General features: G+C 37.2%; 1 protein-coding gene and 1 pseudogene across 1 annotated transcript; one reads left to right on the forward strand and one right to left on the reverse strand.

Moving 5' to 3' along the window:
- Positions 1 to 20,639, reverse strand: LOC122358932 (transcription regulator protein BACH2-like). Its single transcript, XM_043258917.1, is given in 6 exon segments — positions 1 to 858; positions 956 to 1,162; positions 4,756 to 5,681; positions 5,684 to 6,227; positions 8,926 to 9,182; positions 20,377 to 20,639. Coding segments are annotated over 5 exon segments (2,367 nt in total). The 5' UTR covers positions 9,169 to 9,182; positions 20,377 to 20,639; the 3' UTR covers positions 1 to 411.
- The window catches only part of LOC122359282, a 17,194-nt pseudogene continuing 7,283 nt past the window's right edge, over positions 14,518 to 24,428 (forward strand).

The following is a 24,428-nucleotide window of genomic DNA, read 5'->3' on the forward strand; positions in this document are numbered from 1 at the left end:
ATATGAATATAAAATACACATTTAAATAAATGCAAAATACATACTGTATGTGTGTGTCTGTATATATACACATATTAAATATACACAGTACATGCACATATATTACATAAACAAAACTTTAATTTATCGTGATTTATCGTAGCCCAGCACTACTGAGAACCAGATACCATATAATGAATAAGAAAAAAGGAAGGTAATGTTCAAAATGAAATGATTTTAGCATCCTATACAGCATGTATGAGAACAACCCATACGCACAAACAAAAACACATCAGCTGACGCACCGTGAGTGTAACGACAGAACGGTCTCCTAAAATAGCGCCGAACAAAACTTAACACTGGCAAAAGCGTAACGTTTGAACACACAGAAACAACTGTCATGATAGAGGATATGAATGCAGTTTACCGGACTCAGTTTCTCTCGGGCGGCTCTTCTGTGGTACACTTCTCGGTCATTTCCTGGCAGAAATCAGTGGTCACGCTCGAGCTGCCCGTGTGGGAAGGTTCTGACCTCTCAGAGGTGACAGTGTCTTGGGGCGGCACAGCCTCTCTGTCCACTCTTTTGTGCGAGTGCGGCGGTTCGATTACGGCCTGGCAGTCATTTAAGCCTGGGGACGACAGCACACTGTTCTGTGATGTGAGAGTTACGTCTATACTGGTGGGATTGGGAGAGATTCTAAGGTCTGGACCGGATGAAACCGGGTCTGGGTGTAGATTATACAGAGACTGAGACTGTCCTGGGCTCCGCTGCTCTTCCCTACAGACCTCCTGAGACAAAAAGGAGAAGTTTTCCCACAGCTCCCCCATGCAGATCTTCAGCTGGCTGCGTTCGGTTAGGAGCTTTTGTCTCTCACAGACCTAGCAGAGGAGAAACGCATGCATTAATGAAAGCGATATCGAAAAACTTCTTGTGAAGTGTGCAAGCAAGCCCTCTAAGGTTGTTGGCGCAGCCTACCAGTTTGTGAATCTCAAGCTCCAGGTTCTGGATGCAGTCCAGCTTTCTTTTTCTGCAGCGCTGAGCTGCGATGCGGTTTTTACTGCGGCGTCTCATGTTGTGGATGAAGTCTAGCTGATCTGAGGTCAGCGTGTGCATCTTTATCATCAGCTGAAAGTCGTTGCGTGGAAGCTCTGTGATCTGGTCTATTGAGAAAGGCAGTTTCACCTGCGAGTGTACAGCATATTAGAGTTAAGATGTAATTCCTGCAGCATGTAACTTCAAATGTGAATGTGACTTCAGCAAATTTCACTCAACCTTCACAGAAAATATGGAACTTCACCACTAGATGACACTGCCATCTAACTTGTATGAAATGTTTTATTTATTTGCATTCAGACTTAAACTAGAAAAATAAACTTTGGAAACTCGTGAAATATAAAACGATAAATAAACAACCTAATTTTCAGTAAGAGACTTTATAAATGTATCTATATAGACACAGAGAATAGAGATAGATAGATAGATAGATAGATAGATAGATAGATAGATAGATAGATAGATAGATAGATACTGATCGATTAATGCGGTACAGATTGGATAAATAACTGCTAAATATTCACCCTTGCCATCACTGGAATAATAATATTTTAAAAGATATCAAAAAACATTTTAAATATGTTTCAACGTATTACTGCTTTTACTATATTTTGATCAAATACATCAGCATAATATTCTATATGGTACTTTTATTTAAAACCACTGTAAATTGAAATGTTCATACACATGGGTATACATTTTATTCTTCAAACTGAAGAATGAAGGATTTTAGGTGGGTTGGTAATATATGCATTTACTAAGCTACTAAACAAGCTTCAGTTTACCTTCTTTATATTATCCATCTAAATCACAGCACAGCTCTGACAATGTCATGCAAATGAAGACGAGCACAGGACACATTACGGTTCAATTACAAATTCTGAGAACAGAGTCACTGTATTCTCATTTCCATGCAATGACAAAGATGAAACCTGACTTAAAACTCTGCCGTGGGAGTTGGTCATAGTGATCACCATGACGAATACTCCCTCTCTCTGCTGTGACCTTGTGCCACTGCTCAGTCTGTGTAAAATGGAGGTCTATATTTAACCGCTCTACTACAGAGAGCTCTGTAATAAGGCTAGAATGACAGATTAGGCTTCCAGCAGCACAGGCACGTTTTCTCCTCTCCTTCTCTCTGAAGTCAGGTCGTTTCTGGGAGAAGGCACTCATACTGTGAAGTAGGGCTCATCTGTTAGCCAGTGAGGTGAAGCGGCCCATCATCAGATGGGAGCCTGGGGGCCGCTGCCCCACTTCTGTCTGGGGACCTGCAGCTGGGAGCTTTAAACCCAGGCAGAGTGAAGGGCAAAATGAAGACGGCTATAGAAAGATTGTTTCTGAAGACATTTCTACACTGTATTGGGTTCAAATGTAGCTTTTTTTTCATAACCTATTTCCCCTAAATATTTAACAAAAAAAATAACATGGTATTACTGTATTTTTTGGACATGTGCTGTTGCACTCTTAAAAGACTCCATTCCTTTTTTCCATCATCACATGATCATGAAATAGTTAACATTTATTGTTACTGACATTCTTAAACAATTTCTCCGCCAAGTAATACAGTTTAAATACTGTGTGCCAGTTAATATCTAAAGTACCTGAAACTAGATGAATGTACTTAAAGGGATAGTCCACCCCAAAATTAAAACTGACATGATTTACTTATCCGCGTGTTAGTTTTGTGTTAAGTTTCCATAGTATCAGAAGTTCCCTAAAAATACTACAGTGCCTCATATGGAGCTTTCCATTCTATGGAAGTCAACGGAAAACAGAAATGTTTTGTGAGAAAGAAATCCGTAGAGGTTTGCAACAATATGAGGTGACAGAATTTTCATATTTGGCTGAACTATCACTTTAAGAAGCAATAATCTATAAGATATTAAAAGTTATTTTCAGAGAATGGATCTTTAATAAGAATATATAGTCCTACTTGTAGATGTTTTTTCTTTTTCTTTTTAAAAGTACAGTTAAAAACAAATGTAAAATATTTTTCCACTGCAGTAAGACAGAGTATATGTATACAATATATTAAGCAAGCTTATCTTGTTTTATGTATTTTTAGAAATCTTAACAAAAAGAGACATAAATAAAAAAGGCAGAAATTGCTGCAATGCAGCAACTTGATGCATCAAACACAGAACTAATGTTCGGTCACAGGTGTGCGTATATCAGCTATTTTACAACAGAAGGAAACTTAGCCAATCACATTATAAAATCTGAAGCTATCGGTTTCATAATATCTGGCATTTTATAGATCCGCTTTCGAAACATTCTGAGAGTCCCACAAAAACATCATTGCAGTCATTTGTATACTGACAACAACAACTCAATTGGGTCATCAAAAATCAAACAACTAAATGAGACAGCAAATTATCATACACAGATTCTTGAACTGGCAATGTGTCAGTGTTGTCAGGAGGAGGAACAATTATGTCATTGGGGCCTTAGGAACAAGAACGGCTCAGAGCTTATTGCCATGGCAACCCTCCAGCGTTTGCCAAGTTACTGCAGCTTGATTCTCAATCTCACATGCTCAGGAATCAAATGTGGGAATGTTTTGTAATGATAAATTTTTTCATCATTATTTATGGGGATTTAGCTTTTTAATGGGATCAAGAACTGGATTTGAACCTGTGCCCATCAAAAGCTTAAATGTTGACAAAGTGTGCCAACCACTGTGCAGGGATGGACTGGTCGGGGGGAAAGCAAAAATAATACCAATCAAATCTCAAAACAAAACAGTGATTTTTCTGATAAAAAAAAACAAAAAAAACTGTGATTGCGATAGAAACTTAGCATTTCTTTGAAAAGATTTCAGGTTTGCTGTGCTTGTATTTAAAAGTCTTTACAGTTGTGCAGTAATACTCACTTTAAAAATAATTTTTTATTCATGGCGTTGCAGCAGAGAATCACTCAATAGCTAAGTTTCTAAGTTTTGTTTTTTAATTTTTTATAATAAAATTATAATTTTAACAAATTTTTATTACTGTTCTGTACTGAATTAGTATATCAAGTACAAGCTATGACTGACGGAACTATTTAATCATGTAATTCACTCAATGTAATTTTACACTTGTCACTCTTAACACAGTATACGTGGATGTTCAGTACCAATAGTCAAAAAAACACTTTCTTCAAGATGTAAAGATTCTAGAGAAACAAAGCAAAGCTCTTAAAATGCAAGTGACCAAGGAACTGACCAGAAACTGATAAATCAATGACTAAATACACAATCTCTTGTTTACAGTGTTGTATGTGTATGTGCTTTTCTCTCTCTGATGAACTGCAACTGTAAACTTATGAAAACAAAAGTGAGTTCAGAGGAATTATTCTGATTAACCTACTGAAAACACCTCTGACTGCTCATTGTTTTCAACAGAGATGTTACAATATGCAACGCTGCAAAAACAAGTAAATAAACTTGTGGTTTTGTAATTCTAAACCAGAGCATGCAAAAAAAAAAAAAAACACACACAGGAGCGTTTAACAGTGGTTTACTACAAGCGGTGCCGATATGAATTATGCCGATATGTCACTAATGGTACTGTAAATAACCCCCTTTACTTTAATGAATCATGCAGTGCTACATTGCAAGTTTTAATATCAACTTTGTTATTTATTTGGAATACAGAATGTGCAACTTTCTGTATCCCAAATATTAGTGAAACTAATACTACCAAACTCGGGCCACAACTAATATATTCCAAACATATACCAACCTCTTGAGTGTGCTCTTTGGTAGGAAACGATTCGCTATCTCCGTCGGAAAAAGATCCAGATTCGTCACTGGAATTAGTGTCGTACGACTTCTCGCACTTGATCTTTGATGGCCCCGACATGCTATGCTCCTGGTGTTCAAAGGCCAGACATCGTGCCATGGTGGAACAAGGAGAGGTAGAGAGCTCAAACTGGGGCAGACTGGAAGGAGATCCGCCACTGCCATCCTCAGCGTAGGAGTAGGAAGAGCAAGAGCTTGAGGTTCTAACGTGGCTCTCGGCACGAGCTGAACGGGGACACATTTTAATGGGCACTGGACAGCTGCTCTTTGGCCGGCGGCGGTAGGTCAATGCGGGCTCTTGAGAGACAGAAGTTGGGGACAGTGCTTGGGAGCAGGGGAACGACTGGCTGGAACCTGCCCATAAGTCATCCGGGGTGTCCTGAGCCAAACAGCTCTCACCCGGATAAGAGTGTGCAGGTGCCGCCAGATGGTAAGGGGCTCGAGAGGAGAAGATGACACTTCTTCTGTCGCTCTCCCGTTCAGATTCTTGCGAACAGATCCTCTCAAAGGAAAGCGACTTGAGCGACATACCATCGGTTAATTTCTCAGCTTTCTTTGAAGATGCCACTCCAAGTCCCCCAATGAAGGCCTGATAGTCTTTTTGGAAGTCATTTGGAGCAACTTGCTGTTCTTGAAGGGGAGAGGTTCTGCTGGTGAGTTGCAGATCAGCGGTAAGACAATGATCCAAAGACATGACTTCCTTTTTAACAAGGGAGCGCAGGCACACTGGTGAACGCTTGCTCACAGGCAATTCGTTGGGTGTTGAACTAAGCGGTCTTTCTTCAAACTCCATTTCCATTTCCATGTCACTCTCTTTACCCCCGTCCAGACCGTCCTGCTCCAACTCGGACAAGTCTAGCAGCACACAGTCTTCCCGCTTGCTGGTTCAGCTTTAACCTTGGAAAGATCAAGGCCCTGGGCTTCACTGCTGGTGACGGTATCCTGCAGAGAGCCGTGTAAGCTTGAGGTACTGCTGTGTGAGGAGGTGGTTGCGTTGTGCTTAGCAAGAACCTGATGGTACTTTCTATATTTGGGATAACGAGGAAGGTCGAAAGTTGGAGATTGGTCTGATTGATGCAGGTTGTTGTTGACTTTTAATTGCTCAGTTTCAGGGTGCAGCCTCGATCCGGACAGTGGCGGTTTGGAGTCATTTGGCTGCACATTTGCATCCTCTAATCCATTATCACGATGGTTCTGAAGCAGAGCATGAGGTGATGGTGGATTTTGGCTCTTCTGCAAGCCATCGGCCTCACTTTTCATCTGGGCCTGTAGGAAGCGGAAGCAGGAGTCTTCGAGGTTGTGCATTCCCAGGAATTCGGCACAACGCATGACATCCTGAATGTTGTCCCTGTTAAGCAGCAGCTTGGCTGTGTAAGCAAACTGCAACAGTGGGGTAAAGCCTTTCTCCGTGATCTATAAAAAGAAAACAAAACAAGCTGATATTTCAGGGTCATCAGTGGTATTTTGAAATAAAAATAAAGGGGCACTATTGTGCCATTTTATTCCCCAAAAAACCCCATTGTCCACTCAAGGTTTCTGGCCTTCTTTTCCATACATGTTCCATCTCCTTCATGAGAATTACAAAAGGCTGTTTTACTACCGTTTCTTTAAGACTTAGGTAATAGTGATGCACTGATATTTCTTAATAATGGTGGATGTTAAAATCTGATACTAATGTCAGTGCCAGTAGCCTTGTGGTTAGTACAGTAACCCAAGTATGAAAAACCTTTTTGTGGTCCTTTGCTGAAGCCGTTCCCCTCTCTCTCTACCCAATGTTATCTTGTCTACTCTATGCTGTCCTGTCCAAATAAACTGCATAAAAATATATCTTATTTTAAAATAAATATAAATTTTATAATATATATCTGCCAATAATAACAACATTTAACAGTGTTAGTAAATTATTAACATCTTTAAAGATTAAGTGAGTTTTAAATGATGACAAAGGTAATTTAAAAAGTAAAAAAAGAAAAAAATACTGAAATTAAAAATCACATAGTATACTCCAGGCTTTATGCTAAACAAGGCTGCATTTATTTGATTAAAAATATATATATATTAAAATAGAAAAATTTGATTAAATGCGATTCATTCGAGTGATAGCAAAACTTAATATTTTTGTAAAAACCGTGACTGAGAATAATCAGCTTATCCTCAAATCACATTTTACAAATCATGCTATAAAAAAAACTACATGTATGCTGCAAAGTATCTGAGCTTCCTATTCAATGTCTCGCAAGCTTCACGTCAATAAAATGAAGTGCACTGCATAGCGTCAGGAACAAAAATAAACCACCCTTCTCATCACTTTCAATCACTCTATCGCTCTCGCAGGTATCCATGAATGCTCGGGGCAGTGCAACCACATCAAGAACATCATCTTTAAAATAGAAAGTCATCCTGCTGAAAATACAGCTCCCCCAGACATTCAGTCAGTCCTCCCAGAGCTGCTAATAAATAGAAAAGCTAGGGGGGGAAAATGCTGAGCATTCTGTGGATCTATTTTCAGCTGGCATCAGCAGCTGCCGCCTGCAGAAGCATGTCTTTATGGAAGCCAAGCGCCATATGAGACTCCTTTAATGTTATAACCAGCAATCCTAATGAGGGCAGCAGGCAGGGACGCATGTACACACACAAAGCAGAAAGCAGAGACTCCACACTATAAAGCAAGAGGGAAGAAGCTCAGCACGGCTCTGAGGACAGAATGAGATATGAAGCCAATTTCCCGGTCATTACAGAATACAATTTGACATTAAGTGTTTTGAAGATGAACGATAATTAATATATAAGCAGAGGCAAATGGGGGGCCTTCTGACATATCTGGGATATTGTAATATAACTTTGAGCTTTGAGGTCGCAAAGCACCTAAAGTATTACAACACACAGAATCAGCCATGAATAAATCATACTTCCTCAAGCACAGTGAAGTTCTGAGAGGGAACTCTGCTAACACTCCTGGTAAACAACATAAGCAATTATGCCAACTCAAAGCTGCAGACGATGAACATGTTTTCTTCACTGACACATTCCTGTCGGACTTTTCCATCTATGTGTACACAAAGGAGCACACTGCTTGTTAGAACACAGTATTCCTAAAAGGAAAATATTTTGATCAAAAATATAGTAGAACCGCAATAGATTACAGCACATAACAAGTGCTGGGTGATATACCGGTTCAAACGGTAAACTGGTTTGATCTGCAAAGATCGCCAATGGCGACAAATCATTTTTGTTTCACATTCACAGCATGTCCACAAGTCTCAATCAGCCGGTCTGCTGTTTTTGTTTCATGCAGATATGTTTTATGTAGTAGTTTCACAGAGCGTCAGTCAGACTGTTCTGCTTTCGCTTTAAATTGTGAAATTATTATATGATCTAATTTAAATCGAAAAGTGCTCATGCAGCATATTTGTTTGGATTTTGATTAAAATGCATTGGTTCTGCAACGGTTTCATGTATTCTGCTTCATAAAGGCCCAGTTGGTGATAAAGAAAGATTTTTGGTCAGACCACACACACCACCACACATAACAGATATTATTTAATTGTTAAAATGAATCGGGCATTACTCCAGTCTTTAGTGTTACGTGATTCTGAAGAAAACATAATATGCTGATTTGATGCAACATTTATTTGCATTAACATTTTTGATGTGCTTATCATTACTTTTGATCAACTGAATGTGTACTTGCTAAATAAAATGTATTATTTATTATCTTTATAACATGTATTATTATTACTAATGTTAAAAATATTTATGATAAACTGGTTAATATTTCGTGGTCACTGGAAAACATTTTTTAATAGTTGAAAAGAATAAATATTTCAAATCATTGTATTTTGAAAAAAATTTTTTTTCATTTTATAGACAAGAATGGTTATCTGCTACAAATCATTTTGATTAATTGACTTACTAAAAATGAAATAATGGTCCAAAAGTGACAAATAAAATGAATAAAAGAAACAAAAATTAGCTTGTTTATATCTCACTTCTCCCCATTTCTGACACAGCTGGGATTTTTGTGATGTTTTCAGCGCAGGTCATTCAGGTGCATCCTTGCAGGCTGTTAATGTAGGCTGAATCTGTACCCCTGCCAAAAGAGGACACTCACCTTCTGTGGCAGGTTGATGACCGGCTCGTGTTCCGTCTGGCCCCTGAGCAGCAGGGAGAAATACTGGCTACAAGCTGCCAGCACTGCCCTGTGGGCACGGATCTCCCTCCCCTCCACCAGCACTGTCACATCACACAGGACGTCCTGCTTCCGCTGTTCATTCAGGCACAGGAGGATGTTGGCACAATGCACTGTCGACTCATAGACATACATGGGAGCTTCAGGCTTCTCCTCCATAGACATTCCTTGCTCGGAGCCTGTGGACAAAAGTGACATGACATGACTGCTCCACATTATTCAGGTTTCGAAAATATTTATTGCGTATGCATAATGGAAAGCTAGTTTAAAGGGGGAAAAAAATGTGCCCTTAATTTCAATGGCAGCTCTTCAAAACCGATAATGGACAATTGGACAATTGCTGATGCAGTCGCACAGATGTCTCAAATTGAGCTGATGGCCAATTAGCGGCATGTGTCAGTTTTAAAAGTGGCCTGATAATTAGGACTTTGATATGTGAATTTTCAAAGCAACACCAACAGAGTTTCCAAGAGGCTGTAGTCGCACAAAAACAGCAAAAGTTTTTGCATGCAGTATCATGGGTAATGGCCTAAAAAAAAAATTATATCAAACAAGCACACTAAAGCTCATTTTCAGCACTGACAGAGGATTACTATACTGGGCAGTTGTAAAAAAATGTGAGTCTATAATAGTATGGGTAGTCATCTCAAGGAGTCTAATGATGGCTCTGCATGAGCATATAATAGCAAAAGAATATGAGCCTATTTTGCAAGACCAGGTTGCAATAGTGGCCTCTGTTGCACTATTCCTGCCGTTCCCATTTTCGAGATGATAATAATATCCCCAATGCTTAAAAAAACTGATTCATGGAAAATTTTGAAATGTAGAAATTAAGAAATAATATAAAAGTCTAGCATTGATAAATTGAATGCATCTTTGTTGAAAGCGTATTTGTTAAAACAAATAAAACAAATAACAGTAAGCGTATACATAATACTGAACATAATTTTCAGTATTAATAATTGATTATGGTCAGAAACCAAAAACTTTTAGAAGTAAATAAATAATAAATGACACAAATATTTAAACAAAATGTTGTAATGATAAAAAAAATACAAATCCATAGAATCCATAGAATAACCCATAGACTGCAAATTATACAAATATTATTTAAATTGTGATATTGGAATAGACGATTTTTACAAATAAGATTGCACCATAAGTAAATCAACAAGTAAGATAATGCAGCAACACCAATGTCCATATTTATTTGATAAGTGGAAATATTTACAGTGAGTCGGTGATGACTATAATAAAACTCCTTGAGGATGAAAGAAGACCTGATTCAGATTCATATTTCTGTAATAATCGGTTGAGCGTGCATCATCCCTTACATATACTTCTACAACACAAGACGTGTTTTCTGCTCTATTATCACACTATGTTCATTACTAGAGGCAGTGAAAAGCTGAAAGGAGGAACTAGTAGGGGGATATTCCAATTATTTTGAACCAGTCTAGTGAAGATGAGCTGTTGAATAGCAATTGCTCACTCTAACACACAGCATTTCTGCATCTCGGCTTTGGTAATCTCAGCATCAGCTCGTGAATCATTAACACATCTCCCAATAAAGCACATACAGAGAGCCACTCACACTGACGGAGAAATGTCTGATAGCAGCTGCCACTCGCTTGCTCTACCCACACTAATGAGATATCACCAGCATGTCAATTCATTCAGAGATGCTGCTCTGAAAAGGAAAAATAGCATGCAAATAAACAGAGGGAATTACAGCATGTTTCATCACCAACACTGATGCATGACTATGTCAGACAGCCATGACCATAATGCAGATGAGCGTCTTTACAATGGTGTCTGAAGTATCGCGTATCGTGAGTGTTGCACATGCAGTACAATGAACTAGGTTATCAAAAGACAAATTACTCTGAGAAAAGTGATCCACTGAAAACTCATTCAAGTGCAAAACTAGGCTTAACCGTTCGGTCGCTGTGGAAACAGACCTACTACAGAGCGAGCCTATTCTGTATCTGCTCCTCCAGGACTGAATGGAAATATAATTAGAAAGCATTTGTTAAAATGTCCACGATGCTGACCAACCCTGCAGTCTCGCTAATTTATGAAGCCTCTAATTCCCCGACCTAAATCCATTGCCAACAAGAAAACGGCTTTATATGGAGGAGTAATTATTCCTGTTTATGTAAAAGAAACTGTAATGTGCATGTATGTACACACTTGAACTGTAATGAGATTAATTACATTGAACATACATAAAATGTACAATTCAGCATAATTAAGCTTCATTTAGCATAAACAGATATCATACAATATTTTTAGCACAATTGTTATTTTTGACATTTTTACATTAACTAAAGAATATGTGAGTGAAAAAAAAATGATACAAAATATTAAAACCTGTTATCATTTACATACCTTCCCAACCTGTATGAATTTCTTCCTTCTGTTGACTATTAAAGAAGATATTTTGAAGAATGTTGCCAACTACATAAATGTGACCCCGGACTAAAAAAAACCCAAGTCGCTGGGGTATATTTGTAACAACAGCTAAAAATACATTGTATGGGTCAAACATTCTTGACTTTTTTTTTTTATGCCAAAAATCATTAGGACATTAAATAAAGATCAGGTTCCATAAAGATATTTAGTAAATTTTCTACTGTAAATATAATCAAAACATAAATAGTAATTAGTAATATGCATTGCTAAGAACTTAATTTAACTTTTTTAAGGTTAAATGTCGATCCTCATCTATTTGTAAGCTTATCCTGTCTTAAACCACTTATTAATGGAAAGCTCATTTAAATTTGGCAGAGTTTACCCTTATGACTTGTATTGTAGTCCAGGGCCACAAATAGTTGTTAGTCCTAACATTCTATGGATTTCATCAGTGGCCAGAAACTGTTTGGTTACCCACAGTCTTCAAACATTTTTCTTTACTGCTCAGCGGAAGAAAAACAAATTGTACAGGTTTAGAAAAACTTGAGATCGAGCAAATGATGGCAACGTTTCAATTTTTGGGTTAACCGTCCCGTTAAAAGTTTGTTTAAGCTGAGCAAAATGATCAAGAAAAGAAGAAGTCCGTTGAATCCCACATGGACAAACATTAAATAATTGATTACACAGCACAAATGCGGTGACCCAATTTTTAACACAATCACCAAGACATTAATTAAAAAGTACATATAATTTGAAGGCCTCCCACTTCAGGGGTAATATGGCCGTTATGACCACCAAGAGAAGCCTGGCCTAATTTCATACTGACCTGATTACAGCAGCTCTTCTTTCACTTCCAACCACTCAAGAGCTTTCTGAGAGTAATAGTATGCTGTTTTTTTAAAAGAAGCTCAAGTGAGATGACTTAACATGCTAATATAGAGAGACTATTAATCAATAAATTCCACCTACGTTTCAGAAACCTTTATCCAAAGCAACATATCCAAACACGACTTGACCAATGAATTTCCATGATTTTCATAAAGACTGCTAATCAATAGATATCCATTTCATATAATAATCTTAAAATAGATTTGTTAACCACTGTAACCGTCATTGACCTACGCATGAACTCTCTACGGCTGTCTGATGCTCTGATCGTGAGAACAGTTAATGAGCATATCCTCGTAAAATATATAGGCTAACAGCTATCTGCATATCCCATGAGCTCATGGTTCGCGTTTGCGGGATGTGGCAGGCTGCTGGAGCGGCGATCCAGGGCCGCCTGGTGCTTTAAGCCTGCGGGTCAGGAGAGAAAACCGCACGCAGCCAAACAGAACAACACAACACACCTTAGATAAGAGCTCATCTTGGGGGGATTTTCCAGTAGGAAACTTGACAATGACATCATTAGTTTCGACAATGAACTATTGTGCTCAAAATAAGGTTAGCTGTCTCTCTTTCAGAGGGTCACTGTCACATTCGCAAGCCAGTATAAAGGATGCGAACAAACGGCGTTTGAAAGAATGGATCCCTTTGAAAAATGCGAGCTATTTTTTGGTACTCCGTGGGAAATGTCCCACAGTGCATTCACGATTCAGGCTGGACACAAAATGCCAAAATGTAAATCGTGCACGTTCACTTATTTATAAGAATTACAGTTCTACAAATTAGTGTTGTTTATTTAAAGGCAATCAGGTGTTGGCTAAACAGCTGAAATATCACTCCTCAAGTCAATCAGGGCATTCCTAAGCAGGCTTTCTAATGTAAAGATAGGGGGTGACTCCATGCCAGAGTATTTTGGGCACTGGTTGCTGAAACAGAGCTTGAATGAATCATGGTTTCCCAGAGACTGAAGTGAGAAGTGACTCATAACTGTCTTTAATATGGGCAGAGGCAACCGTGACACAAAAACACAGCGAGCAAGCTATAAATATACACAGAAGCTCACAGTGAGCTGGATAAACATACTTCAGCACAAGCAGTTGATAATACAATCAGCACATGGCGAGGCATTAAAAACATAGATCATACATATTTTAGACTAAATTCACAAGAGACTGTGCATTCATTTGCCACAAATAAGGGGTGTTCGTAGGTACACTAGATAAACTTTTTGAAAAAAATGTTTTCATTAAGAAAAAATTTAAATAAAATAATAAAAAAAGTATTTTGCTCACCAAAGCTGCATTTATTTGATAAACAGTAAAACGGAAATCTTATTACATATATTACAATATAAAATAATTGTTTTCTATTTGAATATGTTTTTTATTCCTGTGACGTAAAGCTGAATTTTCAGTCTGTCACACAATCCTTTAAAAAATTTATTTAAAATACTAAACGCATTTTACTGTAACAATATAATAAGCATGTCTTATGGTTATCATAATATATGTTAAAATTTTAATATGCTTAATATTTTTGTTGAAACTGTGTTAAGTGTGGTTTTTTTTAGGATTAATAAAAAATATATTGTGACACTCCAAATGTCTCTACCATAATTTTGATCCATTTAATGCTAAAAAAAAAAGTTGCTGAATAAAAATAAATAATTTCTAGAAAGAAAACTGTCATGGGAAATCTGATGATACAAAATTAATAACGGAAGCATTTTATGCAGATTTAATTAAATTAAATTAATTTGCTTTACTACTGAAGTTTAAACTAAAGATACCAATAAACGGTCCTATACCAGCATGTCTCAGCAGGTCTCATACTCACAAATTGTGAGACATTGCCAAAATATTATAATGATATGGCCCTTTAAGAAACTAGCAAAATACATAAAAAGACATGAAACACTTTGCAATATTGACACGGTTGCCTCTTTTTTTTTGCAATCAGCGTAGAAGAATTTTTGAAGTGAAGAAGAGATTAAATGCTGAAACTTTTTTTCCGCATTGCCTTATGACTTATCTACACTTGAGTAATGCCTGACAACACAACAAAACTAGAGCGCTCCCGATATAAATCAACAAAGCTGCCTACATTGTGTGTGCATTGCAACTGAACCTTATACTGTTGCGGTCTATGCAGCTTGCTTGATTAAAACTGGAGCACGCTAGTTTTGTCATGTCATGTCGCTCGCGTGTAGAGTAGATGGGATGTCAGCATGACCAAGGCCTGGACATCCTTTCCAAACAGATGGTAATTGAGGCCAGCATGGGAGGCAGTAACCGTCTGAGGGTGACTGATGGTTCAGCCAGCAGGTTGCACCTGATTTTCTCCCTACAGTAAAATATCATGAATTTCAAATGAATATCGCACAAGTACTGTGGGCTCAAATAGCTTGGAAGACATGATTAACATAATCAACTAGGAAACATTGAAATGCTTTGAAGATTTCATTCTGCTGTGATCTCACAAACCGATTGCAAAACATCAAAAAGAAAAAAATGAAAAAAAAAAAAAAAAAAAGGAATGCTGAAAGGTTTGAGCGCTTATTAAAATTTCATCATGCTCTACAAATTTGATGAAGGACATAAATACACATTTGAAGACAGTTTATTACTTTTTATCCGTGTAAGACAAGCGAAGACATGAACGAAGGCACGTCAGGACAACAAATTGTTGAGAAACGCTAAAAGCATCTATATTTTGGTGGCAAGAACTCTTTCTGTACTAATAAATGGCATGTGACAAGATAGAAATGTTTGCAAAAATGATACCCCAGACCATGTTAGGTAATGTCCTAAAAATGTATTCCGATTCTATTGACTAATTAGGCAAAACTATTTGTCTGTGATTAATGACATATTCCTGGCTGCAGTCTCAATTCCTGACACACTCAATTATTCTCCTTAAACTGCGGAAAGCAACATAACAATTGCATTTAGAATCACCGCCCTGAAGCTGAGCTGAAGTTCACTGTTGCCATTTCAATAGATCTTTCCTAAAATAAGCACAGGTATTTCAATCCACTGGGAATGACCTTTCTTTCCTGTCACTCTGTTTTCTAGGACGACGTCTACACCTCTCTTATTTCAGCTCATCCACTGACATCACATCTCGCCTGAGGTATGTTTCCTCGGTCTGCAGTGAGACTATAACTGGACCACTCACTTGAAGTCAAAGCAAAATATAGCAACAAAAGAGGTAACGGAATTCAGTGAAATCTAGGATATTTGTGGTCAAATTACACGTTATGAAAAGGATAGCTCCAGTTCTTCTTGTTGATTGTTCGATACGTTAAAAGAATAGTTCTTAAAATGAAAATCTGCTGAAAAATGATTCCCTGCTTAGGCTATCCAAGATGTACAAGAGTTTGTTTCTTGTTCAGAACAGATTTAGATCAATTTAGGATTACTTCTGTCCAAACAGCTGATAAAAACATTACAGTAATCCACACCTCTTTAGTCCTTCAAATGAAGAAAATGCGCGTGTTAGGAAATAAACTAATTCAAGTGGTTGTTTCTGGCTACAACGCAAGTGTTTATCCATTATGCTGCTTTAAAAGTCATCTAGTCTGGAACAGGAGAGGAATATGCAAGGACCAAGCAATACTTACAAGCAAAAACGGTTTAAATACAAATATGTTGGTGGATTTTGATGTAAGAGGACAACAGGGGATGGACTTTTTGAAGGTGCTATTATGGATTCATCCTCTGACCAAATGCAATGGTTTGCAGGGTTACTCCACCCCCAAATCACTTACCCCCATGTTGTTTCAAACCCATAAAAGCTCGGTTTATCCTTGGAACACAGTTAAAAATATTGTGGATGAAAACCAGGATTTAAAATAATTACTTTATTCAATAATTTGTCTCCTCTGTGTCATCACTGTAGCACCATTTCGAGAGTATATTCACTAAAGACACTACATATGCTGTTCTGTGTCAGCCGAGGTATTTTTATTCATCTTATTTTTATTTATTTATCTTATCTTATCACTTCATAACATTCATATTGAACCACTGATGGTAGATGAAGTATTCTGACAATGTCTTATGTTTCTGGAGGCTGACATTTCATTACTTTGCAGTCAATGAGACAATGGAACAGTCAAAAGCCTCCTGGTTTTCATCTAAAACATCTCAAATTGTGTTCAGAAGACAAACAATGCTCTCACAGGTTTGGAACGACATGGGGTAAGTGATTAATAACACATTTTGGGGTGGAGTAACCCTTTAAAATTAAAAAGCCTTAATTCTAGACATAATAAAGATGCAGGTTTTCATTTTCCAAAATGTTAATGGACGATCTGGAGTTATGTGGCTTATTTCTGTATTGTTGTGATGTTTTTAATCAGCTGTTTGTACCGTCATTCTGACGGCACCCATTCACTGCACAGGATCCATTTGCGAGAAAGTGATGTGATGTTAAATGTCTACAAATCTGTTACAATATAGAAATAAATACTTCTACATTTTGGATGGCCTGAGGGCGAGTACAATTTCAACAAACTTTGATTTTAAGGTAAACTATTCCTTTTATAATGTCTTTAGCAGTGATTACATTCGCACTACTGTACCTTCTACGTGAACTACATGTGTCATCGAGAGCGAAACCAAAGAGTTTATCGGGGTTAAATGTAACCCAAATGTCTTACTGAAACCCTACGCATTTACTGCTTACTACGCAGCTGGTTTCCTGCATTCATATTCAGCTGGGTTACTTTCACCTAAGTCAGCTGATGACCTACTTCAAACAGAGGATAAGAGTCACAGCTCCTCTTTCATCTGTCCGTCAATGCAGAAGATTCCGGTAAAATACAAAAACCGCAGCGGTAAGCATCATGACACTTATATTCAAAGAAATAATAGAGATGAGATGGGGGTGTAGCTGGAATTTTTGCAAGCTACTTCGGCGTGAATGCATCTTGAGGCTATACATTTGGATTTGCAGACTGAATGGCTGAGATATGCATAATTTCAGAAAATGCATGGTAACATAAAAATGTCTTGCTTTTTTGTTAAATGTGCAAAAATGCACAGTCTTTGAAACGTGATTTTTTTGCTTCATGTAACCCGTAGTATATGCATACATTAATTAATATATATGAATATTTATAAATACCATATTTTACACATTTTATTTATATTTACACATTTTATTTATATATATATATATATATATATATATATATATATATATATATATATATATATATATATATATATATATATATATATATATATATATATATATGAATGAATAAATGAATGAATGAATGACTAATTGAAAGATTGAATAAAAAATGAATGAATAAATATTTCATTTTTTTTGTGTGAGACGTAGTTCAGGTGGTTTCAGTCATTAGAGCAAAATTTCCATTTTCAGACAAAAAAAATGTCAGTAACCACTGAAGATATCTTTTAATGGCCCCATTAGCTGTGTTTGTATTCTCTTGGATTGTGTCACTGTCTCACACAAACTCTATTCTAGCTGTCCAACAGGAAGTGAACCAGTACTCACCGGGTTCATCAAGTCCACAGAGTTAATAAATGACAGCTGTGGCCAAGTGCATTCCAGCCCCGTTTCTCTCTCCCTTTGGCCCATCTGTGGGCATTAGAGGCATTTGTGTCATCATATCATAACCTGGCACTTCATTATTACATTTAAACGCAAAATGTTTGGGTACAAAGGTGATGTAGAAATGACTTTTCACTGTTGTGGTAAAAAATTCATAGCCGCAGTCATCCGAACTGAAACTAAATGAGCAAAAACAAAACTCTGAACACATCAGGCAGTGATTTGATGGTGCAGAGATTAAATAAAATTGACAAGCACATACGCTATTGCAGCGTTTGGGCTTATTAGGGTTTGCTGCAAGCAGCGCTGTCATGAATACTCATACTAAGGGGTTGAGGTTTCTGCAGCTGAACAAAATTGACATTGAAGGACGGTGTTTCTGATAACCAAATCTAGCAACCACATATACTGTATACAAAGAGAGAATACATTAGACACCGTTAAAGCAATAATTCTGTTTCTAAAATATGCTGATGCTCATGTACGCTTTAGTGCAGCTCTTACATTGACAAATAATTCAGCTTTCACTGCTGAACATTAAGGTCACACAAATGGTGACTCAAGCACTTCACGACAGAACCAGAATTCAGTTTGCTTTATCAAACAACTGTATGACAGAAGCAGTTTACAGCCAATGAAGAAACATCTGTTGTGTTGCAAACGCAAGCAGAAGACAAACATCTGTTTCTCAACCAGCGATAAGCGACAAACCCACAACTGCTGACAAAACAGGTGCTTTCATCAGAAGAATAAACCACCGTTACATGACTAAGGAGATGTTTCTGCACAGTCCATAGTCAAGACGGGCCATTGATTAGTCACGGGCAATTGATTTGACCCGCTAAACACTTTTTAGAGATAAAACCAGGACAAACACCAAAGCAGATTCAAGTACCAAGCCTAATCTTTGCTGGTTAGAAAGATCCTGAGAGCATTGAACATCTGCAATCGGTCCCGCGGTGGAGTTGAACCTCATTATCACATTCAGACCACGGTTTCTTGATTTTACCACACTAAGGTCACAGCTCTAAAAAAAGATGCAGGTAAGATGTTGAAGAAAGAGCAAATTTGAACTAAATGGTGATGGTTTATTTTATATCCATAATCAAATCTCAATATTTCTACAATGAGCAAAGGAAATTAACTACTCTATACGCTGCACCATAAAGACCTGTGAACATATCCTCTTACAGGATGTAAACCACAAACACCTCATCCACCCATTAAATGACTCTATACCTTCCCTGCTTAATCTATAACACATCAAATCTGGGTCTGTGGTGCAACTGGTTTCATGAACAGCAATAAAAGAAGTGATTTTGTAGCATAAGCGTTTTTATACCGTTCCAGTTAGTATAGTAACAAGAAAGCAACAAACACAATCTAAACTTGGCAAGGTGACTGTAAAGATTCACAAAGCCACCAACCAATGCCCTCGCGCTTCTTCTTCTTTCATTACAACATAGTGCTGCGATTGCTCTACTGACCCCCAGCATTCCTACTCTGAAACAAATTCCAAACATAAGAAACATTAGGGACAATCAAGTCTATTTATTTAATTTTTAATCGTACCAAACGCTTGGCTGTCAGTTGATCTTCACCAGCTTCACTTCCTCCGAAGTCATCACACCTCTATTTAAAGACACGAGCATTTCTAGATAATTCATGGTTTTATAACATCAGCATTAGCCCACTTTTAAATATCATACGTTCTTGGTCAGAACTCCAGCAAAGTCAAAACAGAGTAAGAACATCAACGCTGAAAAATATTACTTTTAAATTTGTTTTCTATTGATTTATACAGTCTATTGTGTAAGTTCAAACCTAGATATATAGCCAAGCCTATTAATATATTACATTTTCAAAAGTAATTTTTATTATTTAAAATAAATGTGTGTGTGTGTGTGTATATATATATATATATATATATATATATATATATATATATATATATATATATATATATATATATATATATATATATATACATACTTTTTTTCTTCTCTTATATATGTAAAATATATGTAAAATTTAATTTTTTCTTACTTTAGTTAATGTCAATTTTATTTGAATCCTGTGATTTTTTTTTTTTACCCATTTTGCCTTTGCATGGCAGCACTGATTATCAGATATATAAATATCAGATAAATAGATACCCAGTACTGGAATATTGCACACGAAGACAATAAACAATTGTTTCCTATTGTCTCAGTCATAGCGCATCCGGTCCAACCCATAATTGTACCTGACATCTACAGTACCAGAGACTAAACGCAGCACTAACCTGCAGACCTAAAAACGTACAGTCAGTCAGAGGAGCTGCACTGACATCCAAAATCGTTGACGTAAGCTTTCTGTCTCTGCTGAGACACTGCTCTCCTGCTCGAGACGTAAACCGCAAACGAACTTAGGCAAACAGCAATACTCTCAAACCAAAACACGCATGAACTATAACGAGCGGCACCTCAGGTCGGCTCGGTCACTCACCTAAACTTTCAGTCGTTCCCGCGCGAAGATGTTCCGCGAGGCGCCTTCACATGGTCTCTCTCTTCGCTCTTCTCTGGCAGCTGGAGGAGCGCGCGGGGTTATTGTTTTTGTCTGAAGCCGGAGGAACGGCGTGTTCGGTGCGCGTCTGCGTTGAGTTACATTCGAGACCGCGTGCTTTTGCTTTGCTCTTTGCTGATTGTGGCATTTCCAGCACGCGCCTCCTCTAAATTGCTACATTGTTGACATTGGGGCGATGACGTCATGGCGATGCGCCCATAGTAAAGTGGGGGGGGAAAAATAGCACGAACCATTCAGTGCTTTTACAAACAGAGAATCTGACGATCTAACATCTTCACGCCTGTAAATTAGTCACGCTCTGAAGTGCATGGGGGAATAACGCATTCGGCGTGCTAATGATTTCACAGAGAATGGGGTTTTGACACCTCATGCAGCATTGACTTAAATAAAGTAAATGTATAATATAAATGTATCGTTCATAAAACGATAAATAATATCAATTGCACTTTATTGGTATCAAATGATGTATTGAAGTTATGTTTTGTTTAGATTAAATTACAAGCGTTAATCTGGTTCTTTTTAATTTAATTTAATAAATTATTTTTATTTAATTAGCTGTAATACAAATGGTCATGTATTTAATTCCCATTTTTGCACGAAAAAAATGCGGAGGTATTGCAAATATTTATGTGCAGTGATTTTTATTATTCACTCTAATTTTAATGTATTTATTGTTCTTATTTTAATCATTCGTGTATATATTACTACAACTGTATTATTTTTTGTCAAATTTATGACGACATTTATTAAATCCCTTTCCAAATTTTGCAAGAAAGCAAAACTGTAGCAGTACAACATAGTAAGTTATTCAAGTAAATAATCAGTTTGATTGGTTTGTTTATTAAATTGGTCATGATCATTTTCATTACTGGATTAAATTTGAATAAAATAAATAAATTAAAATGAATTTTATTAAAAAGTAAAACTGTAGCAGTAACCTTTATTGCTGTATTGTAAGTTATTTATGTTTTAAATAAACATAAAGGACATTTCATAATATATATATATATATATATATATATATATATATATATATATATATATATATATATATATATATATATATATATTCAAGTGAAACAGTATAATTGTAGCCTATATGGTACCAAAATTGTGAAAGCTGCATTGCTCACCACAGTTCAGGTTATTCATACTTTAAAACTGGATAAATCAGGAAAAAACAGATCCAATTTTATAGAGGTTGTATGTATATTTAGATTAGAGCTAGGCCAGAGTAAGCATAACAGCACTTAATCTCACTGTACCCCAAAGGAGCTGGCAAGCAATTATATGAATTATCGGGTTGTCGCATGAGCGGCTCTTGCTTCTCCTTTGATTCTGATCCAAACGAGCCATAATTTCACTGTTAGGTTCAAAAATAACTGTGACAGATTCTCAAAGGCACAGAGTGGCACTGACATCAAAGTCTTCTTTATCGCAGAAAATGGAGACCTTAAGATGCGAAAAAATGCCTCAGCTCTGCATCCGTCTTCACAAAGCATCAGTGCAACCTGTCACAGTGTGTGTGCATGGTGCACTTTAGAAATGATTGCTTTCCAGCTTTGTTTGAGTCACCGAAGTCATTTCAAACACCAGGGTTTGATTGTCAGTTATAAAGCAGCTCGGTGTTGACAGTGGAGTGTATATACGTAGGCTAAACCGCTTTCAATACGCTAGATTTAAAAGGGGGGTTGTCTAGAATGTATTGTTCATTTCATTTTTGAGATGCACGGACCCCAAACCTCATCACTTTTTATTAAAAAAAAGTTTTATTCCAAGTTATTGATGCCATCTTGTGGAAATTTACGAGAGAGGTTGGGCTAATGTATGTGCTCAATATGTACGCATCAATTTTCAAGTATGCCTTCAAGTATGAAAACTACATAAACACATATTGTGCGATGATGCAGACTTGGGAGTCTTTCACGCTCTTCCCTCCCAGCTCATTCATTTAAATGCAAACAGTGCCCCCTCATGGCTGCAAATGAAAATGCGACTATTGAAAACGTCAAACCTCAAATTTTGGCACATTTTAACGGATAAAAATGTCAAACTCGAAAATCTCGTGCGTAGGTGCAAAACAAAAAAAAGTACATTGCTATAGGCATTTCTGCGGGCACATTATTTTGCACGTGACAATATATAAGCTGCAAACAAACGTATATCGCGCTTATTTATTTTGTTCAACGTGAAACACCGCAGAGGAAATGAAATTTGAACTTAGCTGACACAAACTGTAACAGACGATGAACGAAAGAAGCGATAGATTGCTATCAACCGCCGTCTGACAACTGTCAGGCAGGGTCGGCTTTCGCAGCTCTCCGATCTATCTCACTTACGAACGCTACTATGGAGAACGCCAAGCTCCTGAATATTAATCAGGCTTCGTGATTGGCGTTTCGCCGAGTAGCGTGAACTCTACCTCATTAATATTCCTGTAGATCGCAGTAAAACTCGCTCATGTCTACAATTGCCGAATAAACAGCACAGAAGAAAATACTGGTCACCGATACTTCCGCGTTACGTTAAAGTGTCAGATATATTCTGGGGATTTTTTCCAACAGAGAAAAGATGTGTCACTTGGTGTCTGATAACAGAGGTATGGCGCTGCATTTTTTTTTTTTTAAATGCAATTTTTTACAATGATGTCGACCCTTAATTTCAGCTTTAGTTACACGTGGCTGGCAGATAAATAATTGTACCATGTGGACCTCTTTTGTATAAGGTTTTATGCTAAGTGTTAAATGGTTGTTGTTTTAGCTTCTACAAATGTTATTTATTACAACAATTTATATATTTTTAATGGAAATTGGTTGATTCTTTTGTTTTAATAGGTTCCATTTATGTTCCAGCCATGGTGAATGTTTAAACAGATTCTAAAAAAGATATTAATATCAATTAATATACAACCTATTTGTTTAAGTGTGGTATTTATTTATTTTTGCAGCTGAAATTGAAGGTTTGGTGATGAAGAATGAACCCTGAGGGTCTGAATGAACTGAACATCTTTGGTGGAATGGACTTCAACCAACCTCCCAGGAGTAATGGCACGGTTCAGGCGGAAATCATATTTGTGTACTTATTGCTTTAGCCTTACTTCGCGTTTATTATAACATGATCTTCCTAAAGTCTCTGAGCCCTGAGGATAATCATTTTGTCAGCCAGTTTGCATTAAGACTTATTCCACCTTTCAAAACAAAATGGAGCTAGATAGCAATGTTATTTATCCGCTAAACTCAAGTAGATGATGCCAGTTGAGAAAAAGCTGATAGAATGGAGAACTAAATGCTAGATTTTCCTGGAGCCAAATTAGCAATGTGCACGCTTTCTACTATGTGGTACGGGAACCCGCAGTTTAATGGAAAATATGTTCACCGGGATCATCCGCCTACCACAACTAGGACCCCAAAGTGGCCTCAGGTTATCCATCAGGAGCGACACAGCCTCCTGATGACGCCGGAATAATTTCTACCCTACACACTAGATCCGCACAGCTCCAGAGATCCACTGGATTTTAAGAGGAACGTCACGACCGGCTAGAAGGCGCCGCTGTGGTAAACCTCTTTGGCGTATTATTTTTATTTATAATGGTTTCTCCACGTACAGAAACTGTTGCCTGTTTCAGGTGTTCTGCGCCGTTTATTGGTATCCTGCAATAGTATGAATAGCGACAACGGTGAAGAAGTGATAATTTGCCTTTGATTCTGGTGCGCTGGCAAATATCAATTGAAGGTGGTGTAGATAAAGATAGGTTAGAAATTTTGATCTTTTGCATTTTGTCTCATACATTTTTATTTTTGTCTCTGGCAGGTGCTTTCTCTATTAAAACCATACAAAGAAGAGATAGTAAATATCACGTGAAAGCTTATTAAATATATTGTGGAAAGCAGTATGTTTGATGCATTTCATTCTTATCTAATTGTATACTTTTTTTATAATATAGCCAAAGAAAGTAACAGTTTATTGAATTAAAA

This window comes from Puntigrus tetrazona, chromosome 15 (assembly GCF_018831695.1).
Source record: "Puntigrus tetrazona isolate hp1 chromosome 15, ASM1883169v1, whole genome shotgun sequence".
In the NCBI taxonomy this organism is placed as follows: domain Eukaryota; kingdom Metazoa; phylum Chordata; class Actinopteri; order Cypriniformes; family Cyprinidae; genus Puntigrus; species Puntigrus tetrazona.